Genomic DNA, 19235 nt, shown 5'->3' with positions numbered 1-19235 from the left:
TTTAAAAAGAATCGGACTTTATTTATATAATTACTAACATTCCCCCCCCCCCCCCCAAAAAATACAAAACCCAAAAGCCACCCACAAAGTTCCTTTAAATAGCAGGTCAAGTAGCATATAAAATATAATTTTACATACAAAAATTAATCTCCTTTGCTATGTCTCCAGGGAGATATATGTTCTACACAGTGAATACTTACATGTCAATTTGTAAAATGTATTTTATCTCTTATATCAAACTTTCCCCTACAATGCAAAAAATTAAGTTATTTTGAAAACAGTCACTATGAGGCTTTTAAGTAGTTCTAGATTTCTGGTTAAAAAAAAGATCTTTAATTTTCCCTCCAAAGAATCAAACAATACCAACTGTATTTCCATTAGTTTTTGTCTTGATATACCTACATCTCCCTCTTGTGGTTAAAGTCAACTGCGTAAACAATTTCTTCTTCTCCATCTTTGACTATTTTCCATATTGTTCCACCTATCATATGACCAGCTGGCAGAGGTGTGATAGACAAGCCATGTCCTTTACCTATGTTAATAAGATAGTGACAATACTCAGATTTCTTTTACAAGCCTAAAGAAAGCTTATTTATCTGTAAACTATTTTTTAATAGCTAATATATGCAAATCCTGAAGTAAAAAAAAGCATAGTAAAAATGCAACTCTCACTCTTCTGTCCCCCCAGCTACTCCATTCCCTTACTGTAGACAGACACTCATGTTGTTTTGTTATGAATTCTTGCAGACATATTTGTGCTCATAAACTGAAATATATAAAGAGACTAGATTTGAAAGCCAGTACCCAGGGAACCTGGGTGGCTCAGTCAGTTACGCGTCTGCCTTTGGCTCAGGTCATGATCCTGGGGTCTTGGGATAGAGCTCCCATCAGGCTCTGTGCTCAGTGGGAAATCTATTTCTCCCTCACTCTCTGCCTCTCCCCCTGGCTTGTGCTCTTTCTCTCTCTCTCAAATAAATAAAATGAAAATGAAAAAAATAATAAAGTAAATAGCCAGTATCCTATTACTTAGTATGAATCAATAAATTTGGATATTTATACCACACACACAATTATCAAATGTTTCCATTTTTGCTAACCTCTAAACTGACAGAGTAAAAATTCAAATCTCATGGTAAAAAAAAATTTATCCTATAGAAAAATTAAGTACAAGCTAAACTGTTGTGACATTATTTCTTGGCTAAATCATCAGAGTCCACTGTGGCACCATTTTCTTGATTTCAACACAAGGCATCGTATTTAATACCACTCTCCGAGAAGATGGGAAATATATACTTAACAGAGGACTTCTTGACTTAATTAAATAATAAACTTCTTAATTTCTAATTCTAGAATTCAGTTATATTCTACTACACTGCCAGGGCACTACATTTCCTTCAAGACTTCAATCACTACAATTTATCACCTAAGCCTCTCAACCTGTGAACTCCTAAAAGGAGGACCTGGCCACATTACATCTTTGGGCATCATATACAATAAACACAAAATAAGTCTTTTCTAAGTTAAATGAGAAAAGGCTTGAGCTATTAACATTGTATTAGTATTTAGTCTGGAATATTTTAAAATCCAAATGACTTGGGAAAAAAGTTCAGAGTTCCATATCAGGATATGCTCATTTTTTCTTTTTCAGATCATAGTACCTGTTGTCTTTTACCACAAATTCCCCTTGTACTTTTCAAAGTAGGTTAAACCCTATTAGTACAATTACTTACTATTGGAAACATTTTTTACCTTTCAAATTCACAATCTGAGAGAATTTTAACTGCTGTATCTTATCAAATGCTGCATCCACATCATCTAATGTAAAGAGTGTAAAGTCTTCTGTATTGTGTCGAGACTAAAAGAAGAACACAAACCAAAGGTTAAAAATGATCACTGCAGGAGTGTAAAAAGCATTTTTTAATTGCTTGAGTTACCTGGTAAAGATCATACATGAACATCTGTCCCATTTTATAAACCGGAATGGTTGCGTAGATAGCACAGTTCAGACCCAGCTTTCCGACGGCGTACGGGAGGGCACCAAGATGCAGAGGATCGGGGTGAGACAACAGTACTGCATCAATTTGGTGAACATGCCTAGGAAAACATGATAGGAGAACACGATTAAAATGCTTTCTCAATTTCTCCAATCTTGGTTTTAAGAGTAAAGACTAGGCTGGGGTGAAAGAGCAAAAGAGCTGAAATTATGATACCTATCAATATCAGTTACTACCCCATCCTGCACAGATATCAGAAGTATGGCATGTGTTGTACATAACAGATGATGTCTATACACATTTAAAAAAAAAGAAAAAAGAAAAAAGAAAGAAAAAGAGAACCAGTAGACGCCATACTTAAGATGAATCTGGATGCCTATTTTATGTACTATTAATTAAAGTTCAAGAATTCAACTTGAAATTTCAGAAATTGCTAAGGAGAGGATATTTAAATGGCCATGTATTTATTATAGATTTTTGCCTCTGCTTTTTAGCATGGTGACAGGCAGCACATTCACTATAGTGAAACTTCAATTAATAAAGCATAGTCTCACTGGCTGAAGAAATTAGAAAAAACATATTTTGCTATAAATTCTAAGTTTTTAAATATTTAAGTGCTCTTTCCTTCCACAATTAGTACAGTACTGCAAACATAACTGAATTTTTCTTTGATGGATTTGTATCCTTTCATATCCTGTGGTTGTTATTCTGGGCACCAAAACTCAATATGGAGGATCAAAACACATAGAAAGTAAGCTAATGTGATCTGATGGCAGACCTTCCATATGAAGGTCTTCAAATTCTTATATGCTTATTCTTCTCTAAAACTAAAGTGCAAAAATCTCTACTGATACCCATTAGCCAAGTAACAATATTTTACTGAATTTCAATAAACAGAGCTCATAATGCAATCAAAACTTTACAAATGAAAACAGTCAGTCTGGCTCTTTGGCATAGTAAAACTAAGTCTTTTACTATAAACCAAAATAGAAAGCAAACACTGCATAATATTAAAATAGTATTACAGTGTAGAAAAGAGAAGTTGGTTTAATAGAAGTTTAGAAATATGAAAAGTAACTTACTTCCTCAGGGAATCTATAATATCCATAGAAAAGTGCTCATCCCAGCCACAGTCCAACAGAAATCTAAACTCATCAACTTGCAGAAGATAGCAAAGAGCAGACTCTTCTTGAACCCCAGAGAGGGTAGTTAATTTGATAATAGATGTCATTTTCAGTCCAAAATCAATCCAAAAAGTTCTTTCAAAAGAAACAAAAATATAATTAAGCATACACCGTAGCCTAACAAATATAATGGACAAATTAACATTATATCAAATTCCTAAGTGGGTAAACATTCTATAAACATAGAAAGCAAACACTTTAAAGACCTATTTCCATCATTGCTAAGTTTGAAAGTACAAACATGATCTTGTTTACATTGTGTCCTTCAGAGGCTCCCCAGTGTAGCTTAATGAAAAGCAATAGACTTTAGAATCAGACTGTTTCAGATTTGAAACTACTACTATGTGGTTGTATGCAATCAACTAACTTTTCCTCACTTATGTGTCCCAGCCTATAAACATGAATATTAATAACATACATAAAAAGGGTGCCTTGGCACAGTCGGTTAAGCATCCGATTCTTTGTGTCAGCTCAGGTCATGATCTGGGCATCTTCAGACAGCCCTAAGTCGGGCTTTGTGCTGGATGCAGACTTTCCCTCTGCTCCTCTCTATCCCCTCCATGCATGTTCTCCCCCCACCTCTCTAAAAAAAATAAATCTTTAAAAACAATTATGCACATAAAAAGAATGCTGGAAGATTTCAAATGTGTAAATAGAGACTACAAAGTCCGTCAGTAAATAAATGTGTAATGAATTGATGAACTCCTCCTTCAAAGTGAATTTGTGCTTCCTTTATTTGGCTCTGTGATGGCAATAATTTCATTGCATTACAATGCGTAGTTTTTATGTCTCTCTCTCCTTTTAGACCAGTGGTCCTTAAATAAATAGACCCCCTTAAGAATCTGATAAAAAGCTAGGGACTGTTTATTCTCCCTTTGGTCTTCAAAAAGCAAACAAGGCGCACATACACAAAGAAACCCACATACTTTTCAGGGGTTGTATATTAAAAAACACTTGCACTGGAAAGTAAGCAACTAAAAATATAAATAGCATCTTTTGTTTGCAGTTCCTAAAAGAGAACCTGATACACAGTAGGTGCTCAATATCTATCTGATGGAATTTATGTTGGGATACCTACTGTTTACATTTCAAGAAAACAGAACACTCAATATCTACCTGATGGAATTTATGTTAGGATGCCTACTGTTTACATTTCAAGAAGATAGAACATGAACACATCTACTAGAATTTAAAACCTAGAATTTCATGCTATTAAATAGATGTTACAAAAACATTCATCAGCAAAGTATAGCTCCACAGCAACATTTCAGATCTCAGCTCCTTGACGTAAATTAGCCTTCCCTGGCCGACTATGCAAGTAGGAGAGGTCATGCATACTTGATAACTAGATAACCTCTTACCAGCTGCCCCAGATCCTATCAACAAACTCAAGTGAACTGTCATATTTGGTGACAGGCTGTCCGGAGACCAATCCCATCATATCTCCCATCCTTTTCTCCCCAGTCACAGCCAGAGGCCCAGGACTCCTGGGGTACCCATTTTCATGACATGCACATCTATAAGTCGGATGCAATCCCCTACTCTCTAACCCTCCCAAGACCTCCCAGTGTGCCCTCTGGGCCTATGCTGCTTACTCTGACATGTAACTGCACCTCTTCCCTGAAGGTTCTCTTCACCTGGTAATATTCACAGAAACTTTCTCCTGAGCCTTCTCAAGGAGTTTTTCCCTTGTACTCCCTATACCTCCAAAGCAGGAAGTAAGTGTTCCTTGCTCCTCACTGCAGCTTCCAAACCACGTCTTCTCCTTCTTCCTTCAAATACTCCAATCCTTCCCAGCTGGTTCACCATGAGCCTTCCCAATTTCCTCCTCACTGCTGGCATCTCATTCATGGTGACTTCATTCACAGAGACTTTATTTCCTGACTCCATCTTCCTCAGTAAATTCACTACTGACTCTAGTCCCCTAACATTCTCAACTCCAAAAACCTCATTACATTTCAGCCCCCACCACTGTGGGGTGACCTTATCACCCCTGAGCTGCACCATTTCTCAATGTTCCCTCCTGGGATCTCATGCTCTCACTCCCACCTTGCTTATTCCACTGCAAAAACCCTTCAGCCTCACGGAATCTCTAATCAACCAATGGCTCTTTCACGCCCTCCTGTCTCCATTAATGTCCTTCCCATTGATCCACAATCCATCAGAAGTATCTTGCAAACACTATCAAGTATGGTGGCCAGGGGCTCCTGGGTGGCTCAGTGGTTGAGCATCTGCCTTTGGCTCAGGGTGTGATCCCAGGGTCCTGAGTGTGATCCCAGAGTCCTGGGATCGAGTCCCACATCGGGCTCCTGGCAGGAAGCCTGCTTCTCCCCCTGCCTCTGCCTGTCTCTGCCTCTCTCTCTCTGTGTGTCTCTCATGAATAAATAAAATCTTAAAAAAAGAAAAAAAAATCTGGCTGCTCTAATGCTTCCTTGTACAAGCCTGGCAAAACCCTAACCCTGACTCTAATCCTTTGCTTTGCCTATTCCAGAAACTGAATGTTGTGAGGGGAGGAGGAAGGAACAATCCCACAACTGTGCTATTTGCTCTTAAAATTCACGGTCAAAGATCTCAAATGGAAAAATTAGATATAGATATATAGATATCTCTCTCTCAAACGGGTGCTAAGTACTACCTATCAATCTGAGTTTTTGTAGTAGGTTGACTATTTCTGAGACTGTGATTTCACATCACCTCTTCTCTGCTCATGCACCACTCTCTCTATCCTACTCTCAGCTGATAATCTCACCTCATTCTTCAATTAGGAAAAAAAGTCATCAGACAGTAACTCATTTTCCAATAGCAACTCTCCTAACGTATCTGCATATACACTGTTTGTTGTGTCTCCTATTACATGGAATCAAGAGCCCTGCTCTCGTCCAAAGCCAATCTCCATGAGTAATCTGGATCCCATTCTCATTTTTTACCTTCTAGAGGACTGAACCTTCCCAGTCATTCCCTCTTTTCCCTGTACCACTCCTATTAGCATACACAGATACTCCAGAATTTCCCAATTTAAAAGAACCCTCTCTTAATTCTACAACCCCTAGCAAATACCTCATCTTTTCTACGTTCCCCTTTCACAGCAGGTCTCAGAATATTTGTCCACAAACATGTCTCCACTTTCTCGCCTCACATTCAGACTCCTAAAGATGTCATCTTTCTCTAACTGGCTCACCAGAAGTGCTTTCATCAAGGTCACTGACCAACCTCTATGCAATTTAACCCAATGGGCATTTATTTCTCTAGCCTCATCCGGACCACTTGAAATGCTCTCCTGCCTCTAAGCTTCTGAGTCCATTCTGAGTCCACCCTCTCCTGGTTTTCTCTTTTTCTTTTCTTTTCTCTTTCTTTCTTCTTTCTTTCTTTCTTTTTCTTTCTTTTCTTTTCTTTTGTTTTCTTTTCTTTCTTTTCTTTTTTTCCTTGTTTCTAAGTGGCCACTCCCCAATCTCCTTTGCTAGGTACTTGAAAAGCAGTGCTCTTCAATGGGACTTCTTTTTTTCTTTCTAGGTAATCTCACCAGTTCCACAGCTAAAAATATCTTTTGATCTCAGATGGCATCATCCTTGAGTCCTTTCTTTACTTTGTGTCCCACATCCAAACTATCAGTAAGTGCTACATTTTACCTTCATTCTAATTTCCTTCTATTTCCACAGTCACGAAGAGCTCTAACTAGCTGGTATATTTTTCCTGCCTCAAATTCAATCTGTGAGATGGTTTTCTAACAATCCTAAAATCCTTCTCTATCTCAGTTACACCCTGTGACATCACTCTATTTACCTCAAAATACTCACTGCTCTCTATACCTGCTCTTTCTTTACCTGCTTTAGCCACCTCCTCCTCACCCTGGCACTAGATTATGGACTCCATGGAAAAATAGGCCTTGTCAGGATGTCTGGGCAGCTCAGAGGTTGAGCATCTATCTGCCTTTGGCTCCGGACGTGACCCCGGGGTCCTGGGATCAAGTCCCACATGGGGCTCCCTGCATGGAGCCTGCTTCTCCCTCTGCCTGTGTCTCTGCCTCTCTCTCTATGTCTCTCATGAATACATAAATAAAATCTTAAAAAAAAAAAAAACACAAAAATTGGTGAAACAAATTAAATTAAAATTAAAAACATATTGACTTAGCATGTTCCTATTTGTAAGGTATGAGAAGTACAAAGATATTAATTCTTCATTTGATGAAAAACATTTCTAAATACAATTTTGGAAAGGTTCTAAAAAATAATTCTCCCTGCTGAAAAGCTTCCTGTACCATAATTAATATTAATGGCCTAAGAGAGACTCTGTTTTACTCAAATCCACCTTAATTTCCACTTTATTTAGATTATGAAATGAAAATACAAAATATCTTGCAAAGAGAAGTAAATGAGTTCATATCAAAATATTTTGCAGACATACCCAAATTTCAACAGGTGAATACATATTTTTAATACAATTGCTCAAACATAATAAAACTGTAGCTTTGTTAGACACGTTCATTACTTACTGATATCTCAGTTGTATATAGGATGAAATACCATGAATTCAAGGGAGGAGTTCTTTATAGATCTAAAAAATAAAGAAATGAGAATCTGATGAATATCGTATAACAGACTTATTTCTGTTTTTAATTATGGTGATTAACTTCTATGTCTTGCCCTAAGATGAACACCATGAGCATCAGGAAGTAGTATAATAAATGGTCCTTTTTAAAAAATGAAACTTGTCATCATTTTAGGAAGCTGAAACTTACATAAAACAAATATAATAAAAAGGAATAATAAAAGACAAAATGTATCAAATTGGTCATAATCATGAGCTAAAATCTGCAGGTTAGCATACAGGATTTTAAAAACTGACATTAGCTTATGTTATCGAGAATCACAAGAGGTGGGATCTTAAAATACCTCTCATGGATTAGGAAGACCTGAGTAAAAGAGACAAAAAGGAAGGTATTCAAAACAGGAGAATAATATGATCAAAGGCACATAAAAACTTACAATTTTAGTAGGAAAAATCAGGTGGGCACACTTTCATATAAGCAAAAATCAAAGAAAAGGCCTAATGACTAGAAAGGGGCCAGATAATGGAAGGTCTTGGACTCTGGACCTAGATCGTCAGGCAACAAAGAAATATTTTAGGATCCATTACCAAGTAAAGATGACATAATACGGGAAATTCCATATTTTAGGAAAATTAGCCGGTGTGTATGATTGACTCAATGAGATACAGAAAGCGAGGAGATAAAAAGGAAGAGCATTTAGCAGACCACTTCCTCCTTCCAATTTGCTGGCCTATTTTGAGATTAAATTCTTTTAGCCTCAAATGTACTTTATAACTTTAGGACATGAATTCACTATTAGTCCTTATCTAAGTAACCAAGGCTTGAAACTCTACTTTGGATTCCTTCCTTTACTTTTTCTTGAATAGTCTGTTACCATTCCTGATTATTTTTTCCTCAGAATGTCTTGCATGTGTACCATTCCTCTTCCCTTCCTACCACCAGTATCTTAAAGCAGGACGTCGTAATGACCTGCTTGTATTTGGGTTTCTCTGATTCTCTGCCTCCAGGCTTTCCTCTCTTCATCTCAACCTAAACATTACTGCCAGATTAATCTTCAGAAACACCCCCTGTACATTATTATCCTTTGCCCAGAAATCTCTGAAGGCTTCTGACTACTTGACAAACAAAACAAAAAACCTGAATGCCTTAACTGGCAATGGAGGGCCCAGCCAGCTGTCCTCACATCACTGCTCACCACTGTCTCAAGGTTCGGCTCAAATTGCACCTCCTTACAAATTCCTCTATCATCAGTCTAGACTACATGGGCTCTGACCAACAGAAATATAACACAAGCCAGATATAATTAAAAATTTTCTCATATCCGCATTGAAGTTTTACATGCAAAACTAATTTTAATATATTTACTTAACCCAATATATTCAAAATATTATCATTTCAGTATGTAACCACTATTAAGAGATATTTTACATTGTTTTTCATACCAAGTGAAACCCAGTGTGTATTTTATATTTACAGCAAATCTCAATTCAATCTAACCACAATTTCAAGTGCTCAACAACTATACAGAACTTGTGGCTATTCCAATAGCACAAATACAGAATCTAAAATCAATGCTTTGTACTGTAGAGCTCTGTGCTCTACCACTGCTTAGAGGGCAGGTTGGCATCATTTTATTTCTATGTACATATCTGACGCTTGATTTTAATGGTTATTACCAAACATTTAGTCTCTCGGACCAAAACTCTGGAGTCACCTCCTCCTGGCAAATTGCTGCCGCCAGTCAAACCCAATGACATTTCAGAAATGTCTTTCACATCTCCTACTACCCTATTTCAATGGAGGCAATCATCACCTTACTTCAAATGTCTACAATTTCCTCTTACCTAGTTTTCCTATTCCAAGCTGATTCTTCACACAGCTGTCAGAGACCACCCTAGAAGAACAAATATATTCTTGCCTTTTGCTTGTGCAAAGTATGCACCTTCCAACAAATAAAATCTAAACTCCTTCGTTGGAAATCAAGGTCCTTCCCAAGTTGCTCTCAACCTCCCTCTTCCTTCACCAACTAACCTTGCGCTCCAGGCTCAAGCACATTAACCTTCCCACTCTTCCTCAGTTCGTCCAAACCGCTCAAGTCTCAGCGTCCAGGAATGACCTTGCCCTGAGCCTAGTAAATTCCTTTCGACCCTTCAACACCCAGCTCAAACATTTACTCCTTACGAACTTTTCTGGTGGCCGCGGGAGGTTTTGGGTTTTTTTGTTTTTTTCATCTAGCATAGACTGGGAACCAAGAGTGTTTGTTCAAAGGATGCTGAACGTGTAGGTCGCGAGCAAGAGCCAGCACTTCTGCATCACCGATGTCAAGTACAGACTGCAGCGACCTACACGTGCGCTTCAAGAGCGAACCCCGACCGACCATCCATCCCTTCCTGACGGGTACCATTTCCTCTCGGTCACCTCACGCAGTTGCTTGCTCTCTCAATGATGACCTTGCCTGTTGGTGGCAGCTAAAGGGAACTATGCAAACTCCGAAAACGAAGGAATCTGCTTTGGCCCTCGAGCGCACCAAGTACAAAAAAAAAAAAAAAAAAAAAGGCGGTTTTCCTACAAAAATCACAGGGGTGGTGAGATAAAAAATCAGGGGATGGGCAGGTAAGAGCTCGGGCTCGGCTGGTGACAGGAGGCCAGAGGTGCACGGGCTGAGGCTAGCCCGGTCTCCGCTTACTTGGGAGCACGAAGCACCGGGAGCCGGGGGGCGGGGGCCCGGGGGCACAGCGGCGGAGGGCCGAGGCCTGCGGAGCCCGGGAGCACCTTCAAAGGTCCCGGGGGTCGACCCACTAACAACGAGCGCCTGCCGTGTGCCCAGCGCGTGGCGGCCTCGTGGCGTCTACGCCCGGCCCGCGGGAGGACCCCGACGCGGGGAAGCGCGAAACACGGCAACGGCGAGGCCCAAGGCGCCAGCGCCGGCATCGGCTTCACCGCCCCGGCGAGCGGACCCCGCAAGGTCGCCGGGAAACGGCCAGACGGAGGGCAGGGGAACACAGGAGGGAGCCGCACCGACTGCCGCAAAGGCCGCGGCTGGAGGCCCCCGGGGAGAGCGCTCCTCCCCCGCGCCAGGCCCGGCCCCGACGGCCGCTCCCGCCGCGCGGCCCCGACGACGGGCAGTCGGGGTCTCCCGGGAGCCGGGGGCGCCCCTCCCCCAGCCGCAGGCTCACTCCTCCCTCACCCTCACTTGCCTCGCCAGCCCTCCTCCAACGCCGTGCACCGCCCTTCCCAACTCCTGGTCGAGTCCAGGCTCCAGGGCGAGCAGAGCCGAGGCCGGCTCAGTGGCCCCCGCGCCGAGCAGCCCGCCGAAGCCCCCCGAGGGCGGCCGCCATTTTGAAACTGGAGGCGAGCCGCGGAGGCGGGGAGGGCTCAGGGCGGTACCATCTGCGGGGGGCGGCGGGGGCGAGGCTGTGGGAGGGGGACGGAGCTCACCCAGCAAGTCTCGTCACCTGGGGCAGAAGTTTCATTTTTAGGTAATTTGTAATGTGCGAGGGCTGAAGCAAGCACGAAAAGAGTCGGGCTCCCAGCGGAAGAAACGCTGTGGCTTCCCAGCGCCACCCCTCTCCGCGCGGGCGCGGCGAATGGCACGTCCCAAGGCCGCCGCTTCCGCCGGCGCCGGTGGCTGGGCTCGCGGCTGCCCTTGGTCGCGGGGTCGTTGGAGCCGCCCGGGTGCAGGTGGGTCTGGGCCCCCGCGCTGCGGGAGGGGAGAGTCCCGCCCCGGGAAAGGCCTCGGCGGCGCTGTGTGCAGGCGAGGGTGGGCCGGGCCTTGGCGGGGCTCGCGAGCGGCGGGGCGGGGGCCGGGGCGGGGGCCGGGGCCGGGGCCGCGAGAGGGAGGCTTCTTCCCGCGGACAGGTGGGCTCCCGTTCCTCCCCGGCGGCCGCTCCTGCCCGGACCGGAGAGGAGACAGGCCGGACCACGCTCCTGGGGGAGCCGCAGGGGGGACGGCGCTGCTGCGCTGCGGTTCCTGGTGGCTCAGGACGGGAGACCAACCAGCCTCCTCTTGCAAATCGCGAACCCTCTCGAGCCGACCGTTCCATACACGCACATCAGATAACCTTTAAAAAACGTTATAGCTAGTTCGTCCTGGGGTTCCAGGGTCACGGTTTATTTAGACACAGTCCAGACCTCAAGGAGGTCAGTGTCTAGGACGGTGTAGGATGCTGTGGGGACCAGTGAGAGTTAGGCCTCAGTCTTAGACGTTTGTCTGTGCACCTGTGTTCCACAACACAGGTGAATTGACTTACCAAAATACGCAGCACATACAGTTTTCTGTTTAGAAGTTAGGCGGGGGAAATCCGGTAGAAAAAGTAATGTTAAGAAATACAAGACAGTGCTGAGCGAGGTCAGTCTAAATGTTTATCTGTAGAGTTACCTTACCAGACAATAACACAAATAGCTGGGACCAAGAAGCCAGGCCTCCTGAGTGTTAATCCTGGTTTTGCCACTTAACTGCATCTATGACCCTAAGTGAAATCGATTGTCCCTGGATTTCCTCATCTGGAAAAAAAAAAACTTGCCTACTACTTTGGGGACATTAGTAAATACACACACAGTATTGTGATGGTTGCATGAGTTAGTGATCGTGAAAAGCAGTAAGAACTATACCTGACAGTGCTGCAAGAGTCAGCTCTTTCTAGAAGTAGGCAAAACATTTGGAGCATATTTTGGTATGTTGGTAACAAAGGATTAGGTTACATCTGTTATGTGATGCTGAGTCCATAAAATAAAAACTAGTTTTTCTTAGGAACACCATAGCAAGTCTCAGTTCTGAAGTAAAATAAGGATTTTTCACAAGTCTTCTTATAAAGAAGACGCTAATGGGGCACCTGGGTGGCTCAGTCGGTTAATCACAACTCTTGATTTCAGTTTAGGTCATGATCTCAGGGACGTAAGGTGGTGCCCCACATCAGGCTCTGTGCTGGGCATGGAGCCTGCTGAAGACTCCATCCTTCTCCCTTTGCTCCCCCCCCCCCCCCCCCCGGAAAAAAGGAAAAAAAGAAGACACTAATATGTACAGTGTCCTCATGGGCACCCATGTAGATGTCACTTTATCCAAACCTCGGCTTTTTTCACTGGAGCCTCTCCCAGGACCTCACTGCCCTCTGTCCATCAGACAAAGCCCCTTATCATCTTGGGCTCATGACCAGAGCCTGTCTATATTCCCCTGTCGTAGCCATTCTCCAGGAAATCATCCTTAGGTCCATAAATCTTTGTCCTCTCTGGTGATCCACTCACTAAAATACAGAGAACAAATTATGTTTAATGCAACTGCTCCCAAAGTCCCATTAAATAGATTATAATAGTGTAATATGAAATGCCTCTGGTTCTAAGATTTGTCATTTACCTGTTAGCGATGGAATAATGGTGGCTGAACTGAGCTCTGGATTTTTAATATACAGAATCCTCCTGTCAGTCTTCACTTGTAGAGAGTGTGTAAGAGCCTAGGTACAGCCAGTCTCAGGGGCTTATCTCACCTCTTCTCAGAGTAGAGCCAAATCAAAGTAGCTACTGGACAACAATAATGCCTTCTAGCCCAGAGGTGGCCATGAGCTTATTTAAAACAGTCTTGGACTAAGTCAATAAAGCAAACTTATGTGGTTGGTTAAAATACATATAGTATCTGACCCACGTGAGGGTCAAGCTGAGGGTTAAGCTTGACCCCTGTTATGAAATTAGAGGACCCTGTGAGAGACAGGTGACCGAATACATGACCACTTTACATCTACAGAGACCCATATTGTCTAGTATTTTGCAGTTTTTGTGCTTTCAAAGTTAGAGTAGTTGATAAAGGCGTGTATTGTCATTCTTATACTTGACTAGCTCAAGTTTATTAAGCAAGTGGCCACTTTGGTGGGCACTTGGTCAGATTCACAAAGTGCTTTAGTATCAAAATGCAAATAATGTTACTTAAGGAAGGCAGGGTGCTAACAGAAAATAAGATAAGTTTGCTGAGAACTATTTGCATCGAATCAGCAGGTGAGTTCTTTCAACTATAGGTTTTTCTGGCCTCACCAGGAAAGAGGACCAAGAGTCCCTATTTTGTTTGTTTGTTTTAAAGATTTATTTATTTACTAGAGAGAGCATGAGAGCACGACGGGGAGGAGGGGCAGAGAGAGAGAATCTTGAAACCAACTTTCCATCAAGTGTGGAGTCTGACCTCTGCCCCAGTCCCACAACCCATGAGATCACGACCAAGAGCCGGACACTCAACTGACTGAGCCACCCAGGCGTCCCCAGAAGTCCGTATTTTGATAAAGGCTCCCCAGATGCTTTTGATGCACAGTCACATTTGAAATTTCCCACTGTAGGCAATAGACTGAAACTTTAATGATTAAACTGGAAGTTATATATTTTAAATCTCATTAACTTTACATAATTTTCAAAATCAGTGATATTCAGAATAGGACCAGCTGTCTGTAATAATTATACTCTATCAAATATAAAGTAATTGTGCAACTATTAACTTCATGGCCATTTTCTAGCCTGGTGCCTTTGAATAGTGATGAAGTCTGAGAAATAGAGAATTCTCTCACTTGTGTGAGAACCAGTGTCTTAGGAGAGGCAGGAATCCAGTCTTCTTAACCCTAGCACAGTTTAGTGCTGAGCACTCTTGTTGGCGATACTGTATTCTCTTACCAGGGTGTTGTTCTATGCCTTCTCAGCCATTGTCTATGAGTGACTCATCTTAGATTCACGTGTAGGCAGATGTATTTTGATGTCATCTTTAGGCACACATTTTTACAGAAACTGATAATTCAACCATATTTTTATTGAATTAAGGCCAATTTATTTTCTGTGTGGTGACTGCTAGTGCTATTCTGCCTCTACGTTTTAGAAACCCTTAGAACTTAAAAGTCCTTAAGTACCATAAATAATCAATTCAGGAAGAGGTCTTTTAGAGAGGTATTATAATCTAATGGGATATAGAGCTTTGGAACAAACCTGAGCTTGAATTCCAGCTGTGTACTTTATACCTGTTTAGGTTAAGCTGTTTTCTAGTCTATAAAAAAGAATAATAATAGTTATTATATGTTAAATATATATAAGATTATACGATGGCTCTGGTACCTAGTAGTCATTCTATAAAAGTAAATTCCCCTCTGTCCATGTCTTTTGAAAAACGTTGATGTTGAGATCTACCATGACATTTTTTGAATGCAGTTGTTTTTTTAAAGTTTCTCTCCTTTCCTTTCAAAAATTAGTTTTTAGCTTTTTGCAGTAGCAGTATTGTAGCTAGTGGAGTTTATCTGAGTCACAATTACTGCTAATTGAAAAAATAATTTTCAGTAATTACAGCTTCACTAAAGAATCCTGCTTTTGGCATAATAGTAAAATATATTTGTTTTAGCATTGTAAGAGGCTCTGAAAATATTTTATACATGTGTAAAAGCTTTAAACAAATAGTAGGAGGGTGCAAATATTCAGCTTTTGCAGGTAGAATTGTTTTATACTCACCATTCCTCTGCGCTATACTATATCAGATCACTAGTGGAGCTAGAAAAAAGTTAATAAATTGATTTTAGTGCAATTTTTATACTGATCATTGTCACCTATATAATTGTCATCAGGTAAATTTTAATTTTATCACTACATTCTGATGCTAAGAAAATTTGAAGAGACTTATTATGGTTTTTAACATCTATCTCTTCTATTCAGGGCTACCTTCCTGTGTCAGATATAATTTTGCAAGATATTTCAAAGGCAGTTATATTTCTGATAATCTTTTTTTTTTTTTTTCCTAGCACTTAAGATGAACGTAATTCAGATTGTTCGTGACCACTGGGTACATATATTTGTGCCTATGGGGTTTGTCCTTGGATGTTACCTAGACAGAAAGAATGATGAAAAGCTAACTGCCTTCCGGAATAAGAGTTTGTTGTTTAGAAGGTTAGTTTGTACACTTTTTTTAAACCAACAATTAACCAGCTCTTGGTAATAATTCTTTTTAGTACCATATATGCCAAAAATAAACCGAGGGTAAATTTTGCCCCAAGGACTTACATTCAAGTTATATTGTTTAGCAGCATTAGTTGTTTAATCCTTCTACAAAACTGTATGATTACCTTTGGAATGCCAATAAGTCTTTAGTTTATGAACAGGCTATTTCAGATGTTTGAGTTTTTCTTTCTTTTTTCTTTTTTGGCATTCAGGGTGCATTGTATTATAGAAACAAAGTTTTAAACCAGCTCACCAAAGCCTTTCATACAGCTTTCACATATTATCATATATTATCTCATTTAAGCCAGAAGGTAGCTGAAATCTATGGTACTAATAGTGGCTTGGTGCTATATTCACAGGAACGCTGCTTGAGAGCTTGAGATGCGGTGGTTGAGTGATCAGAAGGCAGCTGGCAGCTGCCTGGTCCCATTGTGTCTCTGGAGATGACTCTTTTGGCAGAAAGTTAGTTAGCAAGCTGCCGCTGGGTATGCAGCTGGGTGGGAAAAGCTCAAGGGACCAGAGGCTTGAGCAGCATTAACATTATGGAGAGGAGGTTTACAGTTAAGGATTTCAAGAAAGATAAATGAATTGGAAGGTGTTCAGAAAAACCTCAAATGAACTCATTGAAAGGATAATAGCTTTTGTACAGACTAAGAAATTGTAGTTCCTTAATTTGGAAAAATGAAATTAAAGGGATGGTAAAAGTTTAAAATCATGAGACAATAGAATGAGTATGTTGAGTCTATATAAAAATTGTAATGGGTCAATTTAATAGAATATAAGATATTGAGTTCATATTCTTCTGAGTCTTTTCCCCCCTGTAAAAGTTTAATTTATAATTTTTCCTTTCCTTCCTTTTTAATTTCCACACAGGGAATTGAGACCCAATGAAGAAGTCACCTGGAAGTAAAGGCTGTGACTAAATTACAGAATGTTCACATTTTAAAAGTTAGGAGAGAAATAAAAAAGCACATTCATTATTTAATATGAAGTCTGATTCTTTTTAGCTTAAAAATAAATAATTATTAAGTATTTGATTGTGTACATTGATGGTAAATTTACAATTAAATTTTCATTTTGTTTTCTTCATTTTAGGCCATAGTACTATTAAATAGTAGAGCCAATTTTTTCCTCAGGTATTTTTCAGAATTTTTTTAAAACCATACTTTAGAATGATGATAGTAGCAGAAAATTTTAGTGACCTTGAGTTTTGCAAAATTTCTTGAATACAACACATAAAGCATGAACTAATTTTAGAAATTTTTGTTCTTCAAAAAACACTTAGGAAAAGGCAGCCATAAACCAGGGGAAAGAATTTGCAAAACATAATATACAACAAAGAACTTATATCTAGAATATGTAAAGAACCCTTCTAACTTAATAAGATAACCCAATTTTTAAAAAATTATTCATTTATTTATTTAATCTCTACACCCAATGTGGGGCTCAAAGTCATAACCCTGAGATCAAGAGTTGCATGTTCTTCCAACTGAGCCAGCCAGGTGTCCCGAACCCAATTTTTTAAGTGAGCAAAATTTAATAGATACTTCACCAAAAAGATAAAAGGATGGCAAATAAAGCACACGAAAAGACTCCCAACATCAGTAGTCATTACGGAAATGCAAATTTAAGCCACAATGAGATACCACTACACACCTATTAGAGTGGTTAAAATTAAAAGACTGATCCTATTACTGGTGTTGGCAAGGGTGCAGAGCACCTGGACCTCACACTCTGCTGGCAGGAATGTAAAACGTAGCTGCCAGGAGTTGTACCACTTTGGAAATCAGTGTAGTGGTTTCAAGTGAAAATAACACCTACCATATGACCCAGCCATTCCACTCTGAGGTATTCATCCAAGATAAAGGAAAGCTTATGTTCACACAAAGACTTACATGAATGTTCATAGCAGCTTTATAATAGCAAAAAATTAGAGCTAACCCAAATGTCCATCAACAAATAGATATATTGTATTAAATCTATACAATGGAATACTACTCAGCATTAAAAAAGAAATGATCTACTGCTATGACACTGATGAATTTCAAATTAATTATCCTAGATGAATGTAGCCAGACAGCACACACTTTACGGATCCATTTATCTAAAATGTTAGAAACTGTATACTATAGTTAAAGCAGATCAGTGGTTGCCTGGAGGAGCAAGGTCCAGAAAAGGATTAGAGGTAAGAATTACAGGAGGGCACAAGGAAACATTGGGATATAGGTGGTTCATTCTCTTGCTCGTGATGGTTCCATGCATATATACACGTTACCTGTTGTGTTCAACTACTCGGAAAACATTTTGTTTTAGGTAATACTGAATTTAGGAGAAGCAAAATGAAATGATACTCTAATTATTACTGCTGGGTCTTTGTTAATGTAATTAAGGTCTCAGCATGAATTACTCTGGATTAGAGTAGGATCTAAATCCAATCATTAGTTCTTGAAAGAGGAGAGGACAGAGACACAGAAGGCCATGTGAAGAAGACCAAAGCCGAGGTTAGAGTCTTGCTTGCAATCACAAGCCAACTAATGCTAGGAGCATCTAGAAACTGGAAGAAATAAGGAAAGGATTCTCCCTGTGACCATGGAGTATGGTTCCGCTGACTGGTTTCAGGCTTCTGGCCTCAAGAATATTTAGAGGATAAATTTCTGTTGTTTTTAGCCACCGAGTTTGTGATGCTTTGCAGCAGCCATAAGAAATGAATACAGTCACATTTTTTTTCTGAATAATACATTAAGTGGTTTAAAAATCAAGAATAAAACTGTATACAGTGAAAAGTCTTCCCACCACTGCCTCCTATTTACCTAGTTCTCTTACCATCTCAAACTTGTACATAACCTCTAGGTGCCCTGTATGTTCTTCCAGATATTTTCTTTTTAAATTGTTTTTTTTTAATTTTTATTTATCTATGATAGTCATACAGAGAGAGAGAGAGAGAGAGGCAGAGACACAGGCAGAGGGAGAAGCAGGCTCCATGCACCGGGAGCCCGACGCGGGACTCGATCCCGGGTCCCCAGGATCGCGCCCTGGGCCAAAGGCAGGCGCCAAACCGCTGCGCCACCCAGGGATCCCTCTTCCAGATATTTGTAATGTATATGAACAAAAAATTAGTTTCTGTACACACTTTTTAAAAAAAAAGTCAGAAAAAAATGGTTGCATATTTTTTTGCTTCATGAAACCATGATTTATTTGCCCAGTCAGGCCACAGTTCCCTAAGAACATGCATGGACTGTTTCCCCAGGACAGGATTGTGGACTATGCATACGAGGGTTTCAGTAAATAGTGACTAGTATTGAGCACCTGGTCCTCACTGGAACACTCCATTTCCTTATCTCCCGCTGCCCCTTCTGTTCCTCTGAGCCTACACTCCCCCAAGTCCCCAGTGGTCTCCATAGCAGCATAATTTAGTGGACTCCTGTAAGTCCTTATGTTGCAGGATCTCTTGGCAGCAACTGACAGACTGATTCTTGAAACGTTCCTTCTCAGGGCTTTGATAACTTTACACTCTCCAAGTTTTCCTCCCTTGTCCTTGGCTATTCCTTCTTGACCCTGAAGGTTCTG

At 40.7% G+C, this 19235-nt stretch overlaps 2 protein-coding genes and 1 pseudogene across 3 annotated transcripts in view; 2 read left to right on the top strand and 1 right to left on the bottom strand.

Annotated features, from left to right (window-relative positions):
- The window catches only part of CPSF2 (cleavage and polyadenylation specific factor 2), a 34834-nt gene extending 23521 nt beyond the window's left edge, over positions 1–11313 (bottom strand). The window contains exons 1-6 of one of the 2 annotated variants that reach the window (XM_025985561.2): positions 10922–11313; positions 7668–7729; positions 3077–3253; positions 1935–2094; positions 1750–1855; positions 403–532 (exon numbers count right to left, since the gene is read on the bottom strand). In XM_025985561.2, the coding sequence (XP_025841346.1) occupies positions 403–532; positions 1750–1855; positions 1935–2094; positions 3077–3225 (545 nt within the window). In that variant the 5' untranslated portion in view covers positions 3226–3253; positions 7668–7729; positions 10922–11313. Of the gene's footprint in view, positions 1–402; positions 533–1749; positions 1856–1934; positions 2095–3076; positions 3254–7667; positions 7730–9568; positions 9619–10921 lie in introns of those variants that run through there. The other variant, XM_072761165.1, reaches the window with a different exon arrangement.
- NDUFB1 (NADH:ubiquinone oxidoreductase subunit B1) lies at positions 11272–16700 on the top strand. The gene is made up of 3 exons (XM_025985562.2): positions 11272–11405; positions 15473–15617; positions 16542–16700. Exons 1-3 carry the CDS (start codon positions 11312–11314, stop codon positions 16576–16578), a joined length of 276 nt encoding a protein of 91 aa, XP_025841347.1. The 5' UTR covers positions 11272–11311; the 3' UTR covers positions 16579–16700.
- On the top strand, positions 14938–15067 carry LOC112909632 (U4 spliceosomal RNA; annotated as a pseudogene).
- Positions 16701–19235: the final 2535 nt, after the last annotated feature.

This window comes from Vulpes vulpes, chromosome 6, assembly GCF_048418805.1.
Source record: "Vulpes vulpes isolate BD-2025 chromosome 6, VulVul3, whole genome shotgun sequence".
Lineage (NCBI taxonomy): Eukaryota > Metazoa > Chordata > Mammalia > Carnivora > Canidae > Vulpes > Vulpes vulpes.
The sequence above is the reverse complement of the archived record's forward strand: the minus strand, read 5'-3'. Positions and strand labels throughout refer to the sequence as shown.